The following is a 16,963-nucleotide window of genomic DNA, read 5'->3' on the forward strand; positions in this document are numbered from 1 at the left end:
AGACTATTTGTAACCATATGCTGTTCTGTACACATTACGTACCAGAGCTCACTAACCTGTTCCAGTTGAGTGCTGACATCTAATGTGTATAGAACAGGCATTCAATCTGCTGATGTGTTTCTGCAGCAATCACCATGAGCTATCTTACTGGACTGGACATACTCTGCAGAGTTATTGAAGACTTTGGTGGAGATCCAAAGATCTCTGCCACTTTTTCCCAGCTGCATGCAGGGGCATGTTTTGGAGAGGGCGGTAAGAGGGGCAGCGACGTCCAAAATCGCTTAACGTGTCAATTTGGCATTGCACACCGATCGACGATATGCTCTTGTTCATTAAAATATCTGCGGCGAGCGCAGGCAACGGTGGCGCTGCCGACCTGCGCAATATGGTGGCCACTGCATATTGCGCTGGAAGTGGACGGAAGCGAGGGAGCTGCCATTTTTTCTTCAAAACCGGCCTTAATGGCCGGTGCTAAAGGTTCCAATTTCTAGGCCTTTAAGTTTAAAATAAAACTCAAATTACTTAGGATCAAAGTTGGCTTAAGAACATAAGAAATAGGAGCAGGAGTAGGCCAATCGGCCCCTCGAGCCTGCTCCGCCATTCAATAAGATCATGGCTGATCTGATCCTAGCCGCCAATCTACTATCACTGAACCATCTCCTGAATCTAACAGAATTAGACACACGAAATAGGAGCAGGATCAGGCTACATGGCCCCTGGGCCCGCTCTGCTACCCACAGGGCCATGACCGATCCGAACCTAGACTCATGTCCAAATTCCTGCCCGTTCCCCATAACCCTTTATTCCCTTTACTTCTAGGAAACTGTCTATTTCTGTTTTAAATTTATGTAATGTAGCTTCTACAGCTTTTTGGGGCAGCATATTGCATGGACCTACCACCCTCTGAGTGAAGTAGTTCCTCCTCATCTCAGTTTTGAAAGAGCAGCCCCTTATTCTAAGACTATGCCCCCTAGTTCTAGTTTCACCCATCATCGGGAACATCCTCCCCGCATCTACCCGATCCAACCCCTTCACAATCTTATATGTTTCAATAAGATCGCCTCTTATTCTTCTGAACTCCAATGAGTAGAGTCCCAATCTACTCAACCTCTCCTCATATGTCCATCCCCTCATCCCCGGGATTAACCGAGTGAACCTTCTTTGTACTGACTCGAGAGCAAGTATGTCTTTTCTTAAGTATGGACACCAAAACTGTATGCAGTATTCCAGGTGCGGTCTCACCAATACCTTGTACAACTGAAGCAATACCTCCCTATTTTTATATTCTATCCCCCTAGCAATGAAAGCCAACATTCCATTGGCCTTCTTAATCACTTGCTGCACCTGCATACTAACCTTTTGAGTTTCGTGCACCAGGACCCCCAGATCCCTTTGTACTTCAGTACTTTCCAGTTTCTTGCCATTAAGATAATAACTTGCTCTACGATTTTTCCTGCCAAAGTGCATAACCTCACACTTTCCAGTATTGTATTCCATCTGCCAAATCTCTGCCCACTTACTTAGCCTGTCTATGTCCCCTTGCAGGTTTTTTATGTCCTCCTCACTCACTACTTTCCCTCCCATCTTAGTATCATCTGCAAACTTTGATATGTTACACTCGGTCCCCTCCTCCAAATCGTTAATATAGATTGTAAAGATGTGGGGACCCAGCACTGACCCCTGTGGAACACCACTAGTTACTGATTGCCAGTCCGAGAATGAACCATTTATCCCAACTCTCTGCTTTCTGTTAGATAGCCAATCCTCTATCCATGCCAGAATATTACCCCCAATCCCGTGATTTTTTATCTTAAGCAATAATCTTTTGTGTGGCACCTTGTCAAATGCCTTTTGGAAGTCTAAATACACTACGTCCACTGGTTCCCCTTTATCCACCCTATATGTTACTTCCTCAAAGAACTCCAGCAAATTTGTCAAACATGACTTCCCCTTCATAAAACCATGTTGACTTTGTCCTATTAAATTATGATTATCCAAATGTCCTGTTACTGTCTCCTTAATAATGGACGCCAATATTTTACTTACCACAGATGTTAGGCTAACCGGTCTATAGTTTCCAGCCTTCTGTCTACTGCCCTTTTTAAATAAGGGCGTTACATTAGCAGTTTTCCAGTCTGCCGGGACCTTTACTGATTCCAGGGAGTTTTGGAAAATTATTACCAATGCATCCACAATCCCTACCGCCACTTCCCTCAAGACCCTAGGATGTAAGCCATCAGGTCCAGGTGATTTATCCGCCTTGAGTCCCATTATTTTACCGAGTACCACTTCCTTAGTGATTTTGATCATGTTTAGCTCCTCCCCCCCCCCCTATAGCCCCCTGTTTGTCCAGTGTTGGGATATTCTTAGTGTCTTCTACTGTAAAGACTGATACAAAATATTCATTCAGTGTTTTTGCCATCTCCATATTTCCCACCATTAATTTCCCAGTCTCATCCTCTAAGGGACCAACATTTACTTTAGCCACCCTTTTTCTTTTTATATAACTATAAAAACTCTTACTATGTGTTTTTATATTTTTTGCTAATTTACTTTCATAATCTATCTTCCCTTTCTTAATCAATCTTTTTGTTACTTTTTGCTGTCTTTTAAAGTTTTCCCAATCCTCTATCCTCCCACTAGATTTGGCTACCTTATATGCCCTTGTTTTTAGTCGAATACTACCCTTAATTTCTTTACTTAGCCACGGATGGCTGTCTTTTCTTTTACACCCTTTTCTTCTCAGTGGAATATATATTTTTTGGAAGTTGTAAAATAACTCTTTAAATGTACACCACTGATCATGTATCGTCTTACCCTTTAATTTATTTTCCCAATCCACTCTACTCAATTCCGCTCTCATACCTTCATAGTCTCCTTTATTCAAGCTTAGCACGCTTGTTTGAGATCCAACCTTCTCACCCTCTAATTGAATATGGAATTCAACCATGTTATGGTCACTCATCCCAAGGGGATCCTTTACTAGGACATTTTTAATTAATCCTGTCTCGTTACACAGGACCAGATCTAAGGTTGCTTGCCCCCTGGTCGGTTCAGTTACATACTGCTCAAGAAACCCATCCCTAATACACTCAATGAACTCATCCTCAAGGCAGCCCTGCCCAATTTGATTTGTCCAATTAATATGATAGTTAAAATCCCCCATAATTATAGATGTTCCCTTATTACAAGCCTCAACTATTTCCTGATTGATACTCCGTCCAACAGAGTTGCAACTGTTCGGAGGCCTATAGACTACGCCCACTAGTGTTTTTTTCCCCTTATTATTCCTTACCTCCACCCAAACTGTTTCATTATCCTGATCTTTTGACCCTTCTATTACAAAAGAAGTGAACACCTGAAATGTTAACTCATCTGCTTTCTCCAGAGATGCCATCTGATTTGCTGAGTGTTTCCAGTATTTTCTGTTTTTGTTTCAGCTTTCCAGCATTTGCTGTTTTTTGCTTTCTGGCTCTTCTTAGAATCATTAATTAATTAAACATCTAGAAAATATATGAATTCCTTTTCCACCATATTGCTGGTAGTAATGCTTTGGACTTGGTGGCCTGGATGCGGGTTTGTGGTGGGCTGGTCTTAACGCTCGCGAATGTGAGGATCAATGGGCACACAAGCTGCCCATTGATGCAATGGAAGCCCTTTCTACTCATAAATGAGTGGTTATTTTCATAGAAAGCTTTGAGTGGCACATGAGTGCCATTAATTGCACCCTGCACCTGTGGGAAAACCAGCTCGCCTGTAGAACTGGATAATTTTCTCTATCTCTGCTTCTCTGGTCCATTGGGAAGGAAATAAATTGTGCAGATCTCCCGAAGAGACCATCAGTGCCCTACCTGATGCAGCGGTGAGCTGTTGACTGGCTAATGCGGCACAGGTCACCTGATTTTGCTTGGAACGACCAGATGCAAAGAAGTTTAAGGCAATGGTTGACCTGGGCTGCTACAAGCAATGCTATTCTCATGGTGAAAATGGACAGCGGGTCTTCAGTCAGCGGCTGACGTATTTCCCCAATAGCCTTCTGGGCTAATGTGCAGCCTTCTGATGCATTGATATTCATTGAAAACTAAATAAGACCTTCTTAGTCTGTAGACCCTGGTGAGAGGGTATGAATACTTCAGGAAGAGATACGTTCGTGAAGCCTGACTATAAAAGTCTCTAATCTGACCTCTTGCATGTCATACAAGTTACAACACAGAAGCAGGTCATTTGGTCCAACCAGATCGTGTCAACATTAACCCTCCATGTGAGCAAATCATTTTGATACATTTATCTACCTTGTTCCAATATCCCATCAAACCCTTTCCCTTCATCTGGACTGAAGTTGCTTTTGGGGGAAAATGCTTGATTATACACAAAAAAAGGCTAAGAATAAAAATGTGAATGTGGTATGTTCATCATGTTTTTACACCACCTTATCCTACTCCTCTTCATAACACAAAAACAAAGGCATTTCCATTAGGAAATAGATCCAGAGTACTAAGCGGTACTTTGAGTAGAGCTCTGGGGCATCAGCAGCAAAAATCTTGACAAAACAATATTTTAAAGAAACCAAAGCAGACAAAGAAACACAAATCTTCAGTACGAGCACACAAAATGGCCTCCTCCATGTTGTAGCCAGCTCACGGACATTTATAGCGGTGTTAATTCTTTAGCACGGGTTTGGGGCGGAAATGGAGGAAAATGTGTAGCAGGCCACACCCTTGACTCAATTTACATGGGCACTTCTGGTTGGTCTTAAAAGGGACATTTTTGGGGGGAGGAGAATGGAGTTGCAGCTTTTTGGGGGGTGAATTTGAGGTGGTAGCTTCAAAAAAACATTCTGCTCTTTATACTGCCCCAAATTCACTCCAAAATGGGCAGTGACTCAGAGGAGAATACCCCCTGTATTTCCTAAGCAATTTATTGTCAAGCAGATTTTTATATAAATTCTCATTCACTGTTTCTAAAATAAACATGTAGCCAAATTTGCTAATGATACAAAGATAGGTTGGAAGCGAAATTGTGTGGAGTATGCACAGAATCGCCAAAGGGATATAGATAGGCTAAGTGAGTGGGCAAAAATCTGGCAGATGGGAGTTTAATGTGGGAAAATGCGAGGTTATCCACTTTGGTAGGAAAAATAAAATAGCAAATTATTATTTAAATGGGGAGAGATTACAAAATGCTGAGGTACAGAGGGATCTGGGGGTCCTTGTACATGAATCACAAAGTTAGCATGCAGGTACAGCAAGTAATTAGGAAGGCAAATGGAATGTTAGCCTTCATTGCAAAGGGAATGGAGTATATAAGTAAGGAAGTCCTGTTATAACTGTATAGGGCGTTGGTGAGACCACACCTGGAGTACTGCGTACAATTTTGGTCTCCTTATTTAAGGAAGGATACACTTGCATTGGAGGCAGTTCAGAGAAGGTTCACGAGATTGATTCCGGAGATGAAGGGGTTATCTTATGAAGAAAGGTTGAGCAGGTTGGGCCTATACTTATTGGAGTTTAGAAGAATGAGAGGGGATCTTATTGAAACATATAAGATTCTGCCGGGGCTTGACAGGGTAGACGGAGTGAGGATGTTTCCCCTCGTGGGGGAATCTAGAACTAGGGGGCATAATTTCAGAATATGGTGAAACCCTTTTAAATCGGAAATGAGGAGGAACTTCTTCTCTCAGAGGGTCGTGAATCTTTGGAATTCTCTTCCCCGGAGATGTGGAGGCTGGATCATTGAATATATTTAAGGTGGAGATAGACAGATTTTTGAACGGTAAGGGAGTCAAGGGTTATGGGGAGCTGGCAGGGAAATGGAGTTGAGGCCAAGATCAGATCAACCATGATCTTATTGAATGGCGGAGCAGGCTCGAGGGGCCAAATGACCTACTCCTGCGTCTTATATGTTCCTATGAGATAACTCCACATAGAATCATAGAATGGTTACAGCACAGGAGGCCATTTGGCCTATCGAGCCTTTGCCGGCTCTCTGCAAGAGCACTTCAGCTAGACCCACTCCCCTGCCCTTTCCCCGTAGCCCTGCAATTTTTTTCCTTCCGGTACTTATCCAATTCCCTTTTGAAAGCCACAATTGAATCTGCCTCCACCACCCTCTCAGGCAGAGCATTCCAGATCCTAACCACTTGCTGCGTAAAAAGTTTTTCCTCATGTCACCTTTGGTTCTCCAGCCAATCACCTTAAATCTGTGTCCTCTGGTTCTCGACCTTTCTGCCAATGGGAGCAGTTTCTCTTTATCTATTCTGTCTAGACCCCTCATGATTTGAACACCTCTATCAAATCTCTTCTCAACCCTCTCTGCTCCAAGGAGAACAACCCCAGCTTCTCCAGTCTATCCATGTAACTGAAGTCCCTCATCCCTGGAAGCATTCTTGTAAAACTTCTCTGTACCCTCTCTAAGGCCTTCACATCCTTCCTAAAGTGCAGTGCCCAAAAAAATGGACACAATATTCCAGTTGTGGCAGAACCAGTGTTTTATCAAGGTTCATCATAACTTCCTTGCCTTTTTACTCTATGGGGCGATTTTCTGACGTCGTAGGAGGCGGGTAAATCAGATTCAATGAGGGCGGTTTCGGAACCCGCCTCCGCGGGATTTTGCCGGTGCCGGTTTTGGAGGTCGGGAAACGGTCCCGCCTCCAGCTGGACATAGCGATACTTGTCATCATTAAATGCTCATTAAGGGTCTCTCTAAGCCTATTTTGAGAGGCCCTCGTGATTTTTCGACGATTTCAGCGTGCTTCACGCACCTTCTGAACCATGCCAGGTAAACCTGGCGGGTTGACTCGTGGGTGGCCTCCTCACAGCTGCAGGTCTAACAAGACATTGTTTATTGCAGCAAGGATTACTTACAGGTACCAGACCTTGGCTTTAAAAGGTCTCTGAGCACTTTTAGAAGGCCTTCCAAAGTCGGAGGTGCTGCAGCTTGAATCCGTCAACTGTGGGACCTCCGTGGAAGACCCTCTCCCCACTTGCAATGAGCGCTTCCCCAAAGGAGGCATCTACAAGCAGCATGGGAACCATTCGTTTTCTTTCTGCATGGACCTCAGATGAGGATGAGGAGGAGGAGGTGGATCTGGAGGAGGAGGAGGTCAGAGCCTGGGTTGCAAGGGATGAACTCATCATGGCCAGATTTGCATAGGTTGCCCAAGTTGGCACATGTCCTTTGCTCCATCCTGGGACATCATTGACAATGGACTCTCTGGCCTCCTTTCACTCAGGCCACCAACCTGACAACGCAAGTGTGGCGGTGCCCGCAATGTGGAGCTACCTAAGGCGAAAGAACAGATGGCATAACGCCAACATTTTGGCTTCAAATCATTTTAATGCTTTCCAACAGGGATGGCATTTCATCAATAAACAGAAACAGTCTCCCAATCTGCACACAGATCTGGAGGTTATATCCCTTGCCAGCTGTACCCACACAGCCTTGGTTTCTTTGGCAGGCCTCTTCCTCCGAGATGAGTGGAAGAGCACCTCCATGCTAGCTGTCACCCCCTCCAACAACATTTGCAGCGCCTCATCCGAGAGCCTCGGGTAGGCCCTTGCCTTGGAATTGGACATAGTAGTTTCTCAAAAGATGTTGGAGGTGGTGCAGGAGTCACAGAAATGCTGTGGAATGAGCCAAGGGAGCAAGAAGCCATAAAATCAGAATGGAAAAGTGCTGTCAACAGAGGCGAGTTTCAGTTCCAAAACACTAATTGACCAAGGGCATCCCACACCTCTGAAATCAAGTGGCCAATCATAGGTTTCAAAAATTTGTGATTTTCCCATCAGTGGAGGCGAGTTTCAAACCCATCAAACTGAAACCCACCTCCATCTCTCCTCCAGTGAGAAAATCGCCCCCATGCCTCTATTTATAAAGCCCAGGATCCCGTATGCTTTTTTAACCGCTTTCTCAACCGACCCTGCCTCCTTCAACGATTTGTGCACATATACCCCTAGGTCTCTCTGTTCCTGCACCCCCTTTAAATTGTACTCTTTAGTTTATATTGCTTCTCCTCGTTCTTCCTACCAAAATGTATCGTTTCACACGTTTCTGCATTAAATTTCATCTGCCACATGTCTGCCCATTACACCAGCCTGTCTATGTCCTCTTGAAGTCTATCACTATTCTCCTCACTGTTCACTATACTGAAATTTATAAATTGTGCCCTGTATACTCAAGTCCAAGTCATTAATATATTTCAAGAAAAGCAGTGGTCCTAGTACCACTGTATACCTTCCTCCAGTCCGAAAAACAACCGTTCACCACTACTCTCTGTTTCCTATCACTTAGCCAATTTCGTATCCATGCTGCGACTGTACCTTTTTATTCCATGGGCTTCAACTTTACTGGCAAGCTTATTATGTGGCACTTTATCAAACGTCTTTTGGAAGTCCATGTACACCACATCAACTGCATTACCCTCATCAAAAAACTCAATCAAATTAGTTGAACACAATTTACCTTTAACAAAGTTGTGCTGGCTTTCCTTAATTAATCCACACTTGTCCAAGTGACTGTTAATTTTGTTGTTTCTAAAAGCTTCCCCATCACCGAGGTTAAACTGACTGGCCTGTAGTTGCTGGGTTTATCCTTACACCCTTTTTTGAACAAGGGTGTAACATTTGCAATTCTCCAGTCCTCTGGCAACACCCCCATATCTAAGGAGGATTGGAAGATTATGGCCAGTACCTCCACAATTTCCACCTTAACTTCCCTCAGCATCGTAGAATGCATCCCATCCGGACCTGGTGACTTATCAACTTTAAGTACTTCCTCTTTATCAATTTTTAGCCCATCCAGTATCTCAACTACCTGCTCCTTCACGATGACTTTGGCAGCATCTTCTCCCTTGGTAAAGACAGATGCAAAGTGCTCATTTAATACCTCAGGCATGCCCTCTGCCTCCATGCATAGTTCTCCTTTTTGGTCCCTAATCAGCCCCACCCCTCTTACTACCCGTTTACTATTTATATGCCTGTAGAAGACTTTTGGATTCCCTTTCATGTTAGCTGCCAGTCTATTCTCATTATCTCTTTGCCCCTCTTATTTCCTTTTTCACTTCCCCTCTGAACTTTCTATATTCAGCCTGGTTCTCACTTGTATTCGCAACCAGACATCTGTCATACGCACTCTTTTTCTGTTTCATCTTACTCTCTATCTCTTTCGTCATCCAGGGAGCTCTGGCTTTGGTTGCCCTATCTTTCCCCCTCATGGGAATGTAAATCGAATGTACCTGAACCATCTCCTCATTAAAGGCAGCCCATTGCTCGATTATACTTTTGCCTGCCAATCTTTGATCGCAATTTACTACATATTTTAATATTAACAGTGTTGTTTTTAGTCAACTGCTAACAGTTTACTATTGCTGATCTTTGGAACCAGTGTGTATGTACCATTCTATCAAATTGTTTTACACTGGGATATAAATAAAACACAAATCAAACAGGTGGATAAATGTGAGGTTATCCACTTTGGTGGCAAAAACAGGAAGGCAGATTATTATTTGAATGGCAATAGATTGGGAGAAGGGGAAGTGCAAAGAGACCTGGGCGTCCTTGTGCACCAGTCGCTGAAGGTAAGCATGCAGGTGCAGCAGGCGGTTAAGAAGGCAAATGGTATGTTGCAAGAGGGTTCGAGTACAGGAACAAGGATGTCTTGCTACAGTTGTACAGGGCCTTGGTGAGACCGCACCTTGAGTATTGTGTGCAGTTTTGGTCACCTTACCTGAGGAAGGACGTTCTTGCCATGGAGGGAGTGCAGCGAAGATTCACCAGGCTGATACCTGGGATGGCAGGAATGACGTACGAGGAGAGATTGTGTCGATTGGGCTTATACTCACTGGAGTCTAGAAGATTGAGAGGGGATCTCATCGAAACCTATAAAATTCTGTCAGGTCTGGACAGACTAGATGCAGGAAGGATGTTTCTGATGGCCGGGGAGTCCAGAACCAGGGGTCATAGTCTAAGGATAAGGGGTAAGCTATTTAGGACTGAAATGAGGAGGAATTTCTTCACCCAGAGAGTGGTGAACCTGTAGAATTCTCTGCCACAGAGGGCGGTGGAGGCTAGTTCATTAAATGTATTCAAGAAAGAGTTGGATATATTTCTTGAGGCTAAAGGGATCAAGGGATATGGGGAAAAGGCAGGGACAGGGTACTGAATTTGGATGATCAGCCATGATCTCATTGAATGGCGGAGCAGGCTCGAAGGGCCGAATGGCCTACTCCTGCTCCTATCTTCTATGTTTCTATGTGATGAACTGCATTACATAAACATATCAGTCACATTTATCTAAACTTGGAGGTTATGCAACTTCCAAACAATCATGTATTAATTGAAGGTTTGGTCCTTTTCCATTATGTTATGTTATGTTGCCATGAATAGGGGATTATATATCAACCAAAGTTAAAATATTGAAATACCTTCGCAATCTGAAGCTGATTCAGCGATGTTTTTACTGATTGCTCTACATCCTGATATTCTGTGGATTGCTGCTGAAGCTGAACAGATCTGTACTGTGATTTTTGCATGTCATCCCAATGGCTTGGAATGCTGTCGGGTGACATTCCTGAAAATATATCAAATTAATCAGATCGTATTTTTTTATCATAGTTCATATGCTAGTTGATTTTTTTTTTTAGCTCATCAAAGAGATGAATATCAATGCAAGGATATTTTTTCACTTTAAGCATCCAATGTTATCATCAAGTACCACCTGGTTAGATATAAAACAAGCCAGGTACAGATTAAAGTTTCTCGGATTTAAAGCAATGCTGACTTCATGAGAAAAGCCTTTGGGGAAAATGTTGTCCCATTTGTTTATAAACACATGAAATAATCTGGCCTCTACTAAATGAATCAAATCATTTGTCCAAGATGTTGCAATCAAAAACAGTACACACATCTTTTAGCTCATTCGTCTGGGCAAATACAGTAAAAGGTTTGCAAAATAATTTATTTTAATTAAAAAGTATTCAATTAATACATTGAACCAACATCTCCAGCTGAGAGCAATACCCTACTACACCAACTGGATTATTTCTACTTACCACACAAACCATCTTTAGCCCCTAAAATTTGCCAGTTTAGTTCCAATTAACGACAAAATTATAGGCAGTTTTGTACTGTGAACCAATGTGCCCTTCAAACTGAATTGAGACTGCTCAAACTAACTTTATGTAGGTTTCTTTCTGCATGCCATCATCCACAGGGCAAAAGGAGTGTCCTGATCCACTGTACCACCCACTTCATCCCTTGCAACCAAATGCAGGTGTAAATACTCCTTTGAATAAAAATGAGCAGTGTAAATTATGTAGCATGAAAAACTTTACCTTCTGGTTTTACAATCCTTTTCAGTTTAATTGTATTTCCTTGATTGTCAATTGCAGTATATTTCCCCACCGCCACAGTATATTTTCTGCCCCGCACTTCAATCACAGTTGCAGTTTGGTTTTCAATGAATGCCTTTTCCAGTTTGAGGTTTGTAGCACTGTCAAATGATACAAACTGAGTGCCTTGTTCAAACTGCCATTCCACCAAATTGCTGATAAGTTCCTCGTCTCTTCTTCTAGATTCTTCTTCTCTGACATTGTTAACCATTTCCTGAATTTTAGAATAGGCAGTCAAAACATCCTTAGCGAGACCACAAACTTTGATCTGAGCCCCAGATCGTTTACGTTCCAGCTCTACTGTGATTTGCAGACTTTTCTGGAGATGGTTTAATTCTTCGTGCTCTTTTTCAGAAAACTGAAATATGTAGTCACTGCGAATAACTTTGTCATCCTGCTCCTTTAAAATTACATTTTCTATCCAGGATTTAGTGCTTTCTACAGCGAGCCTGTTGCTTCCACAGATCTCAAATAGAGCTGGCTCAATCTCATCTTCGAATATAACATGGTCTTCAGTGAAGAATTGTTTATTCTCTTTACTTTGATCCCCAAAAATCGCTGCTGTAAATGCATCTAGGAGCATCAGAAATATTATCCATTAGAACAAGACATAAATTCATCATTTTTTTTCTTTGTAAAATGTTCTGATACTTACTCTTCGTCTTTTTCCAGAAAGATTCTGTTTCTGGAAGATTGGATCCTTCATGTTTTTTCATACTGGTATGAAATTCATTTAACATTTGAGGTTGAAAAATGACAATGCGAATCTTCTGCAAAGAAGTTGGCGATTTTCTGTTTACAAACTCAGCGACTGAATCAATCATTGCATCAGCAACTTGGGAAGGGTTTGCCCGTCCTTGTCCTATTTATTGGGGTGGAAAAAAAGGTTTAAAATGGATATATATGACCTGGCCTTCTGGTCACCTTTAACACAATCCATTAGCTAAGGAGCCAATTTCTCTCAGTTCTTCCTGTGCCCGAGGTTGGTCTTTAATTGACGGCAGGTCAGGGATTTCTACATTCATTTTGCGAACCATTTTTTTTAACGTTTCAGTTCATGGCTCATGACACCAAAAAATTCCCAGTTACAATAATAATGCTACTCAGATGTCAGGAGTAGTTTCATTACTGTATTAATGCTAAACAGCTAAAACATTTTAATTCCAAATAAAAGTGATTAACATTTTACTTCTGCTCTGCATAACTTCTTTTCTTTCTTTTATACCTACTCTTTTAACTTTTTTATTTTGCATTACTTAAATAGTCCCATTGTAACTTTAATTTTTTTCATCATTTTAAGTTTAAAAACTCTTTTATATGCCTTTACCATCTTCCTGCATGAGATCACACCAGCACAGCTAAAACTAGCTGCCAAAGCCTTTGTTAAGCCAGTGAACCTCACCCACCTTCTGCTCCTGTAACCTTGCTCGGGTCCAGCTCTCAATATCTGCAGAAGTGCCAATGAGCTCGTGTCTTTTTCACATCACAGAGTGGTTTTATTACCTGACAAAAATGTTTGCAGCCACAGAAATGGATTTCAAGACCACCTGACAGCTTGGCTCAATTTGTAGTGCTCTAAACTCAAGTGTTAAGAAGTGGTGCATGTAATATAGGCTGACACTGCTGGTCAAGATTCTTACTTCAACTAGAAAAGAGATTATGTTGTGATTCATTCATTTACTGTTTGTGGGACCTTACTGTGAGCAAATGGCTGCCGTGTCTGCCTACATAACTGTGGTGATTACATTTGAAAATTAACCTATTGGCTATAAAGTGCACATCCTGAGTATGTGATAAGGTACTATAAAAATGCAAGTTCTCTCTTTCATGCAGCACCCCTTCCCCTTCGCCCGGCACCTTCCCGTGCAAGCGCAGGAGATGCAAGACATGCCCTTATACCTCCCTCCTTCCCACTGTCCAGGGCCCCAAACACCCGTTCCAGGTGAAACAGCGATTTACTTGTACTTCCTGCAATTTAGTATACTGTATTTGCTGCTCACGGTGTGGTCTCCTCTACATTGGGGAGACCAAACGCAGATTGGGTGACCGCTTTGCGGAACACCTCCGTTCAGTCCGTAAGGGGGACCCCGAGCTCCCGCTGGCCTGTCACTGTAATTCACCGCCCCACTCCCACTCAGACCTCACCGTCCTCGGCCTCTTGCACTGTTCCACGGAAGCTCAGCGTAAGCTCGAGGAACAGCACCACATCTTTCGATTAGGCACTTTACAGCCCTCTGGACTCAACATAGAGTTCAACAATGTCAGATCATAACCTCGGCCCCATCACACATATATATATATAAATAAAATATATTTTCCTTTTCTTTTTTTTTAATCCACACTTTCGTCTGGGCTTTGTTCTTCCCTCCCACATGGCAGCTGTCCTTCATTCGGCCAGGGCCATTCACACTTCATCTAGAGCCATCCTTCGTTCCTTGAATATCTCTTAATGTCTCTCAATGTCTCTTAATCTCCTGCTTTCTATCCTATCTCTGACCTTCCCTTTTGTTCTTTCATCCCCTCCCCCTTTTCCCAGCCCCCACTTGCTTTAAAATCTATCCCTCTTCCTGCTTTTTTTCCAGTTCTGAAGAAGGGTCTTCGACCTGAAACGTTAACTCAGTTTCTCTCTCCACGGATTCTGCCCTGGCCTCTGACGAAGGGTCTTTGACCTGAAACGTTGACTCGGTTTCTCTCTCCACGGATTCTGCCCTGGCCTCTGACGAAGGGTCTTTGACCTGAAACGTTGACTCGGTTTCTCTCTCCACGGATTCTGCCCTGGCCTCTGACGAAGGGTCTTTGACCTGAAACGTTGACTCGGTTTCTCTCTCCACGGATTCTGCCCTGGCCTGCTGAGTTTTTCCAGCGTTTTCTGTTGTCATTTCTCTCTTTCATGTATGCCCTTCACTTTCCACTTTCACACCCTCAATGTTGACTTTCTGCCTTCTTCCTTTCTTGCAATTCCTCCTATTATCAGCATCTTCTTGGTATCTGGGAAGCTAATAAGCCCCCACTTTCATCTTTCAGCATCCAGCTCATGTTTATAAGTTAGAAGAAACCAAGGATCACATGTAAGAGTAACATTGTCCACATATTTCAAATACTTTACTAGATCTGGGCTTGCCTTACCTTTACAGCTCCATTGCCTTTACTGCTTAGCTCTGATAGCATTAAAAAAAAATATAACATTGCAGCCACAGAAAGCAACCTAGCCATTTAAAAAAAACTTTTTTTTTAAAAAGGAACCTCTGAACACAAAATGTTATGGCTGGTGGGTTGGGGAGGGCGATGGGAAGGAGGGGTGGGAGAATTCTTGTGATATCTGGGAGTCATGTGACTATAATTATCCTTCTAACATTTAATCTCATATTTTTTGTAACAATGTTATTTTTCCCCAATTATCTCCATCCTGTCCTGCAGCTGATTGCTCTTCCTGAAGTACAGTTCCTAAAACACAGGCAGCCCTATTGTATCTCTCTTAATTGGCCATACTTCATGTGTGGGCTCAGACAGTGAGTACTAGCAGGCTATTTAACTGTGGAAAACATAACACCTGAACCTCATAGCTCCACACAATGCACTTTACAGCAAGGGTTGCTGGTTAACAGCCATGAGTGGAAACTCTAAACAATTCGTCCCCTCTCTAGCCCAGGAGCGCTGAGGCTGGTTGTAGCAAGGACAATTAGGGATGGGCAATAAATGTTGGCCTTGCCAGCGATGCCCACATCCCGTGAACGAATTGGAAAAAAAGCAACCCAAATGTCACCTTGGCTGACACCAGCTAACTCAGTACTGACTATAAATTGAACCTCAGTGCATTTTCCCCAAAGGTGTTACTATTACTCGTTCAAACACGGTGGACTAGATGCTGAGACTTTTTCCCCCTTGGATGGAATGTCTTGTTGCCAACGTTGGCTGTCTCGATGCCGAACTGATCATGTACCTGAAGGAAGGTGTGTTTAAGCTACATGTAACCCCTCTCCATGCTAACAGTTTCACTGTTTCATTAAAAATCGTGCAATCAGGGCCAGTCTTATTACAAGAACTGTATATCACATTCTGACGACTCTAAGCATAAATGTTTCAGCATAGTATTAGTTAGTTCCATCAGCCACCAGTTCCATCTCTCTCCCAGCCACTGTCTGAGGCTGAACCAGACATTTTGTAACCTCGCTGTCCTGTTTGATTCCAAGCTCAGTTTCAAACGTGATATCCTTTCCATTCAAGTTCAAGGTTTAAGTCCCACTCCAGGGTCTTGAACACATAAATCTAGGCTGACACTCCAGTGCAGTGCTGAGGGAGTGCTGCACTGTTGGTGGTTCTGTCTTTCAGATGAGACATTAAACCGTGGCCCCTGTCTGCTCTCTCAGCTGGACATAAAAGATCCCCAGGCACTATTTCGAAGAAGACCAGGAGAGTTATCCTCGGTGTCTTAGCCAATATTTATCCCTCAATCAACATAACAAAAACAGTTTATCTGGTCATCATCACATTGCTAGAGACCTAGAGTGTTCTTGTGCACCAGTCGCTGAAGGTAAGCATGCAGGTGCAGCAGGCGGTTAAGAAGGCAAATGGTATGTTGGCCTTCGTAGCGAGAGGGTTCGAGTACAAGAACAAGGATGTCTTGCTGCAGTTGTACAGGGCCTTGGTGAGACCGCACCTTGAGTATTGTGTGCAGTTTTGGTCACCTTACCTGAGGAAGGACGTTCTTGCCATGGAGGGAGTGCAGCGAAGATTCACCAGGCTGATACCTGGGATGGCAGGAATGACGTACGAGGAGAGATTGTGTCAATTGGGCTTATACTCACTGGAGTTTAGAAGATTGAGAGGGGATCTCATCGAAACCTATAAAATTCTGTCAGGTCTGGACAGACTAGATGCAGAAAGGATGTTTCTGATGGCCGGGGAGTCCAGAACCAGGGGTCATAGTCTAAGGATAAGGGGTAAGCCATTTAGGACTGAAATGAGGAGGAATTTCTTCACCCAGAGAGTGGTGAACCTGTGGAATTCTCTGCCACAGAGGGCGGTGGAGGCCAGTTCATTAAATATATATTCAAGAAAGAGTTGGATATATTTCTTGAGGCTAAAGGGATCAAGGGATATGGGGAGAAGGCAGGGACAGGGTACTGAATTTGGATGATCAGCCATGATCTCATTGAATGGCGGAGCAGGCTCGAAGGGCCGAATGGCCTACTCCTGCTCCTATCTTCTATGTTTCTATGTTGCTGTTTGTGGGAGCTTGCTGAGCGCAAATTGGCTGCTGCATTTCCCACATTATAACAGTGACTATACTCCAAAAGTACTTCATTGGCTGTAAAGCGCTTTGAGATGTCCGGTGGTCATGAAAGGCGCTATATAAATGTAAGTCTTTCTTTCTTATTACAAAGATTGCATACTTCCATCTCAACATTGGCAGCCTCCACCCTGACCTCAGCTCTTCACTGCTGAAACCTTCATACATGTCATTGTCACTTTCAGATGTGACTACTCCGATGCTTTCCTTCCTCTTCCTCCACCCCTCATACAGTCATAACACTTAATCAAATTAAAGACACAACTTATGCATACCAGATTCTCCAA

The 16,963-nt window shown here is 43.1% G+C and overlaps 1 protein-coding gene across 4 annotated transcripts in view; it reads right to left on the bottom strand.

Annotated features, from left to right (window-relative positions):
* The window catches only part of LOC147120503 (protein mono-ADP-ribosyltransferase PARP14-like), a 163,956-nt gene that overhangs the window by 90,374 nt on the left and 56,619 nt on the right, over positions 1-16,963 (bottom strand). For 2 of the 4 annotated variants that reach the window (XM_085986520.1, XM_085986523.1), the window contains exons 13-15: positions 12,042-12,248; positions 11,330-11,959; positions 10,304-10,566 (exon numbers count right to left, since the gene is read on the bottom strand). The exons of 1 other annotated variant lie outside the window; for it this stretch is intronic. In XM_085986520.1, the coding sequence (XP_085842646.1) occupies positions 10,394-10,566; positions 11,330-11,959; positions 12,042-12,248 (1,010 nt within the window). In that variant the 3' untranslated portion in view covers positions 10,304-10,393. Of the gene's footprint in view, positions 1-10,302; positions 10,567-11,329; positions 11,960-12,041; positions 12,249-16,963 lie in introns of those variants that run through there. One more of the 4 variants, XM_085986522.1, reaches the window with a different exon arrangement.

Source organism: Somniosus microcephalus, chromosome 4 (assembly GCF_052327205.1).
Source record: "Somniosus microcephalus isolate GS21.2 chromosome 4, FLI_Smic_1.0, whole genome shotgun sequence".
Classification (NCBI taxonomy): domain Eukaryota; kingdom Metazoa; phylum Chordata; class Chondrichthyes; order Squaliformes; family Somniosidae; genus Somniosus; species Somniosus microcephalus.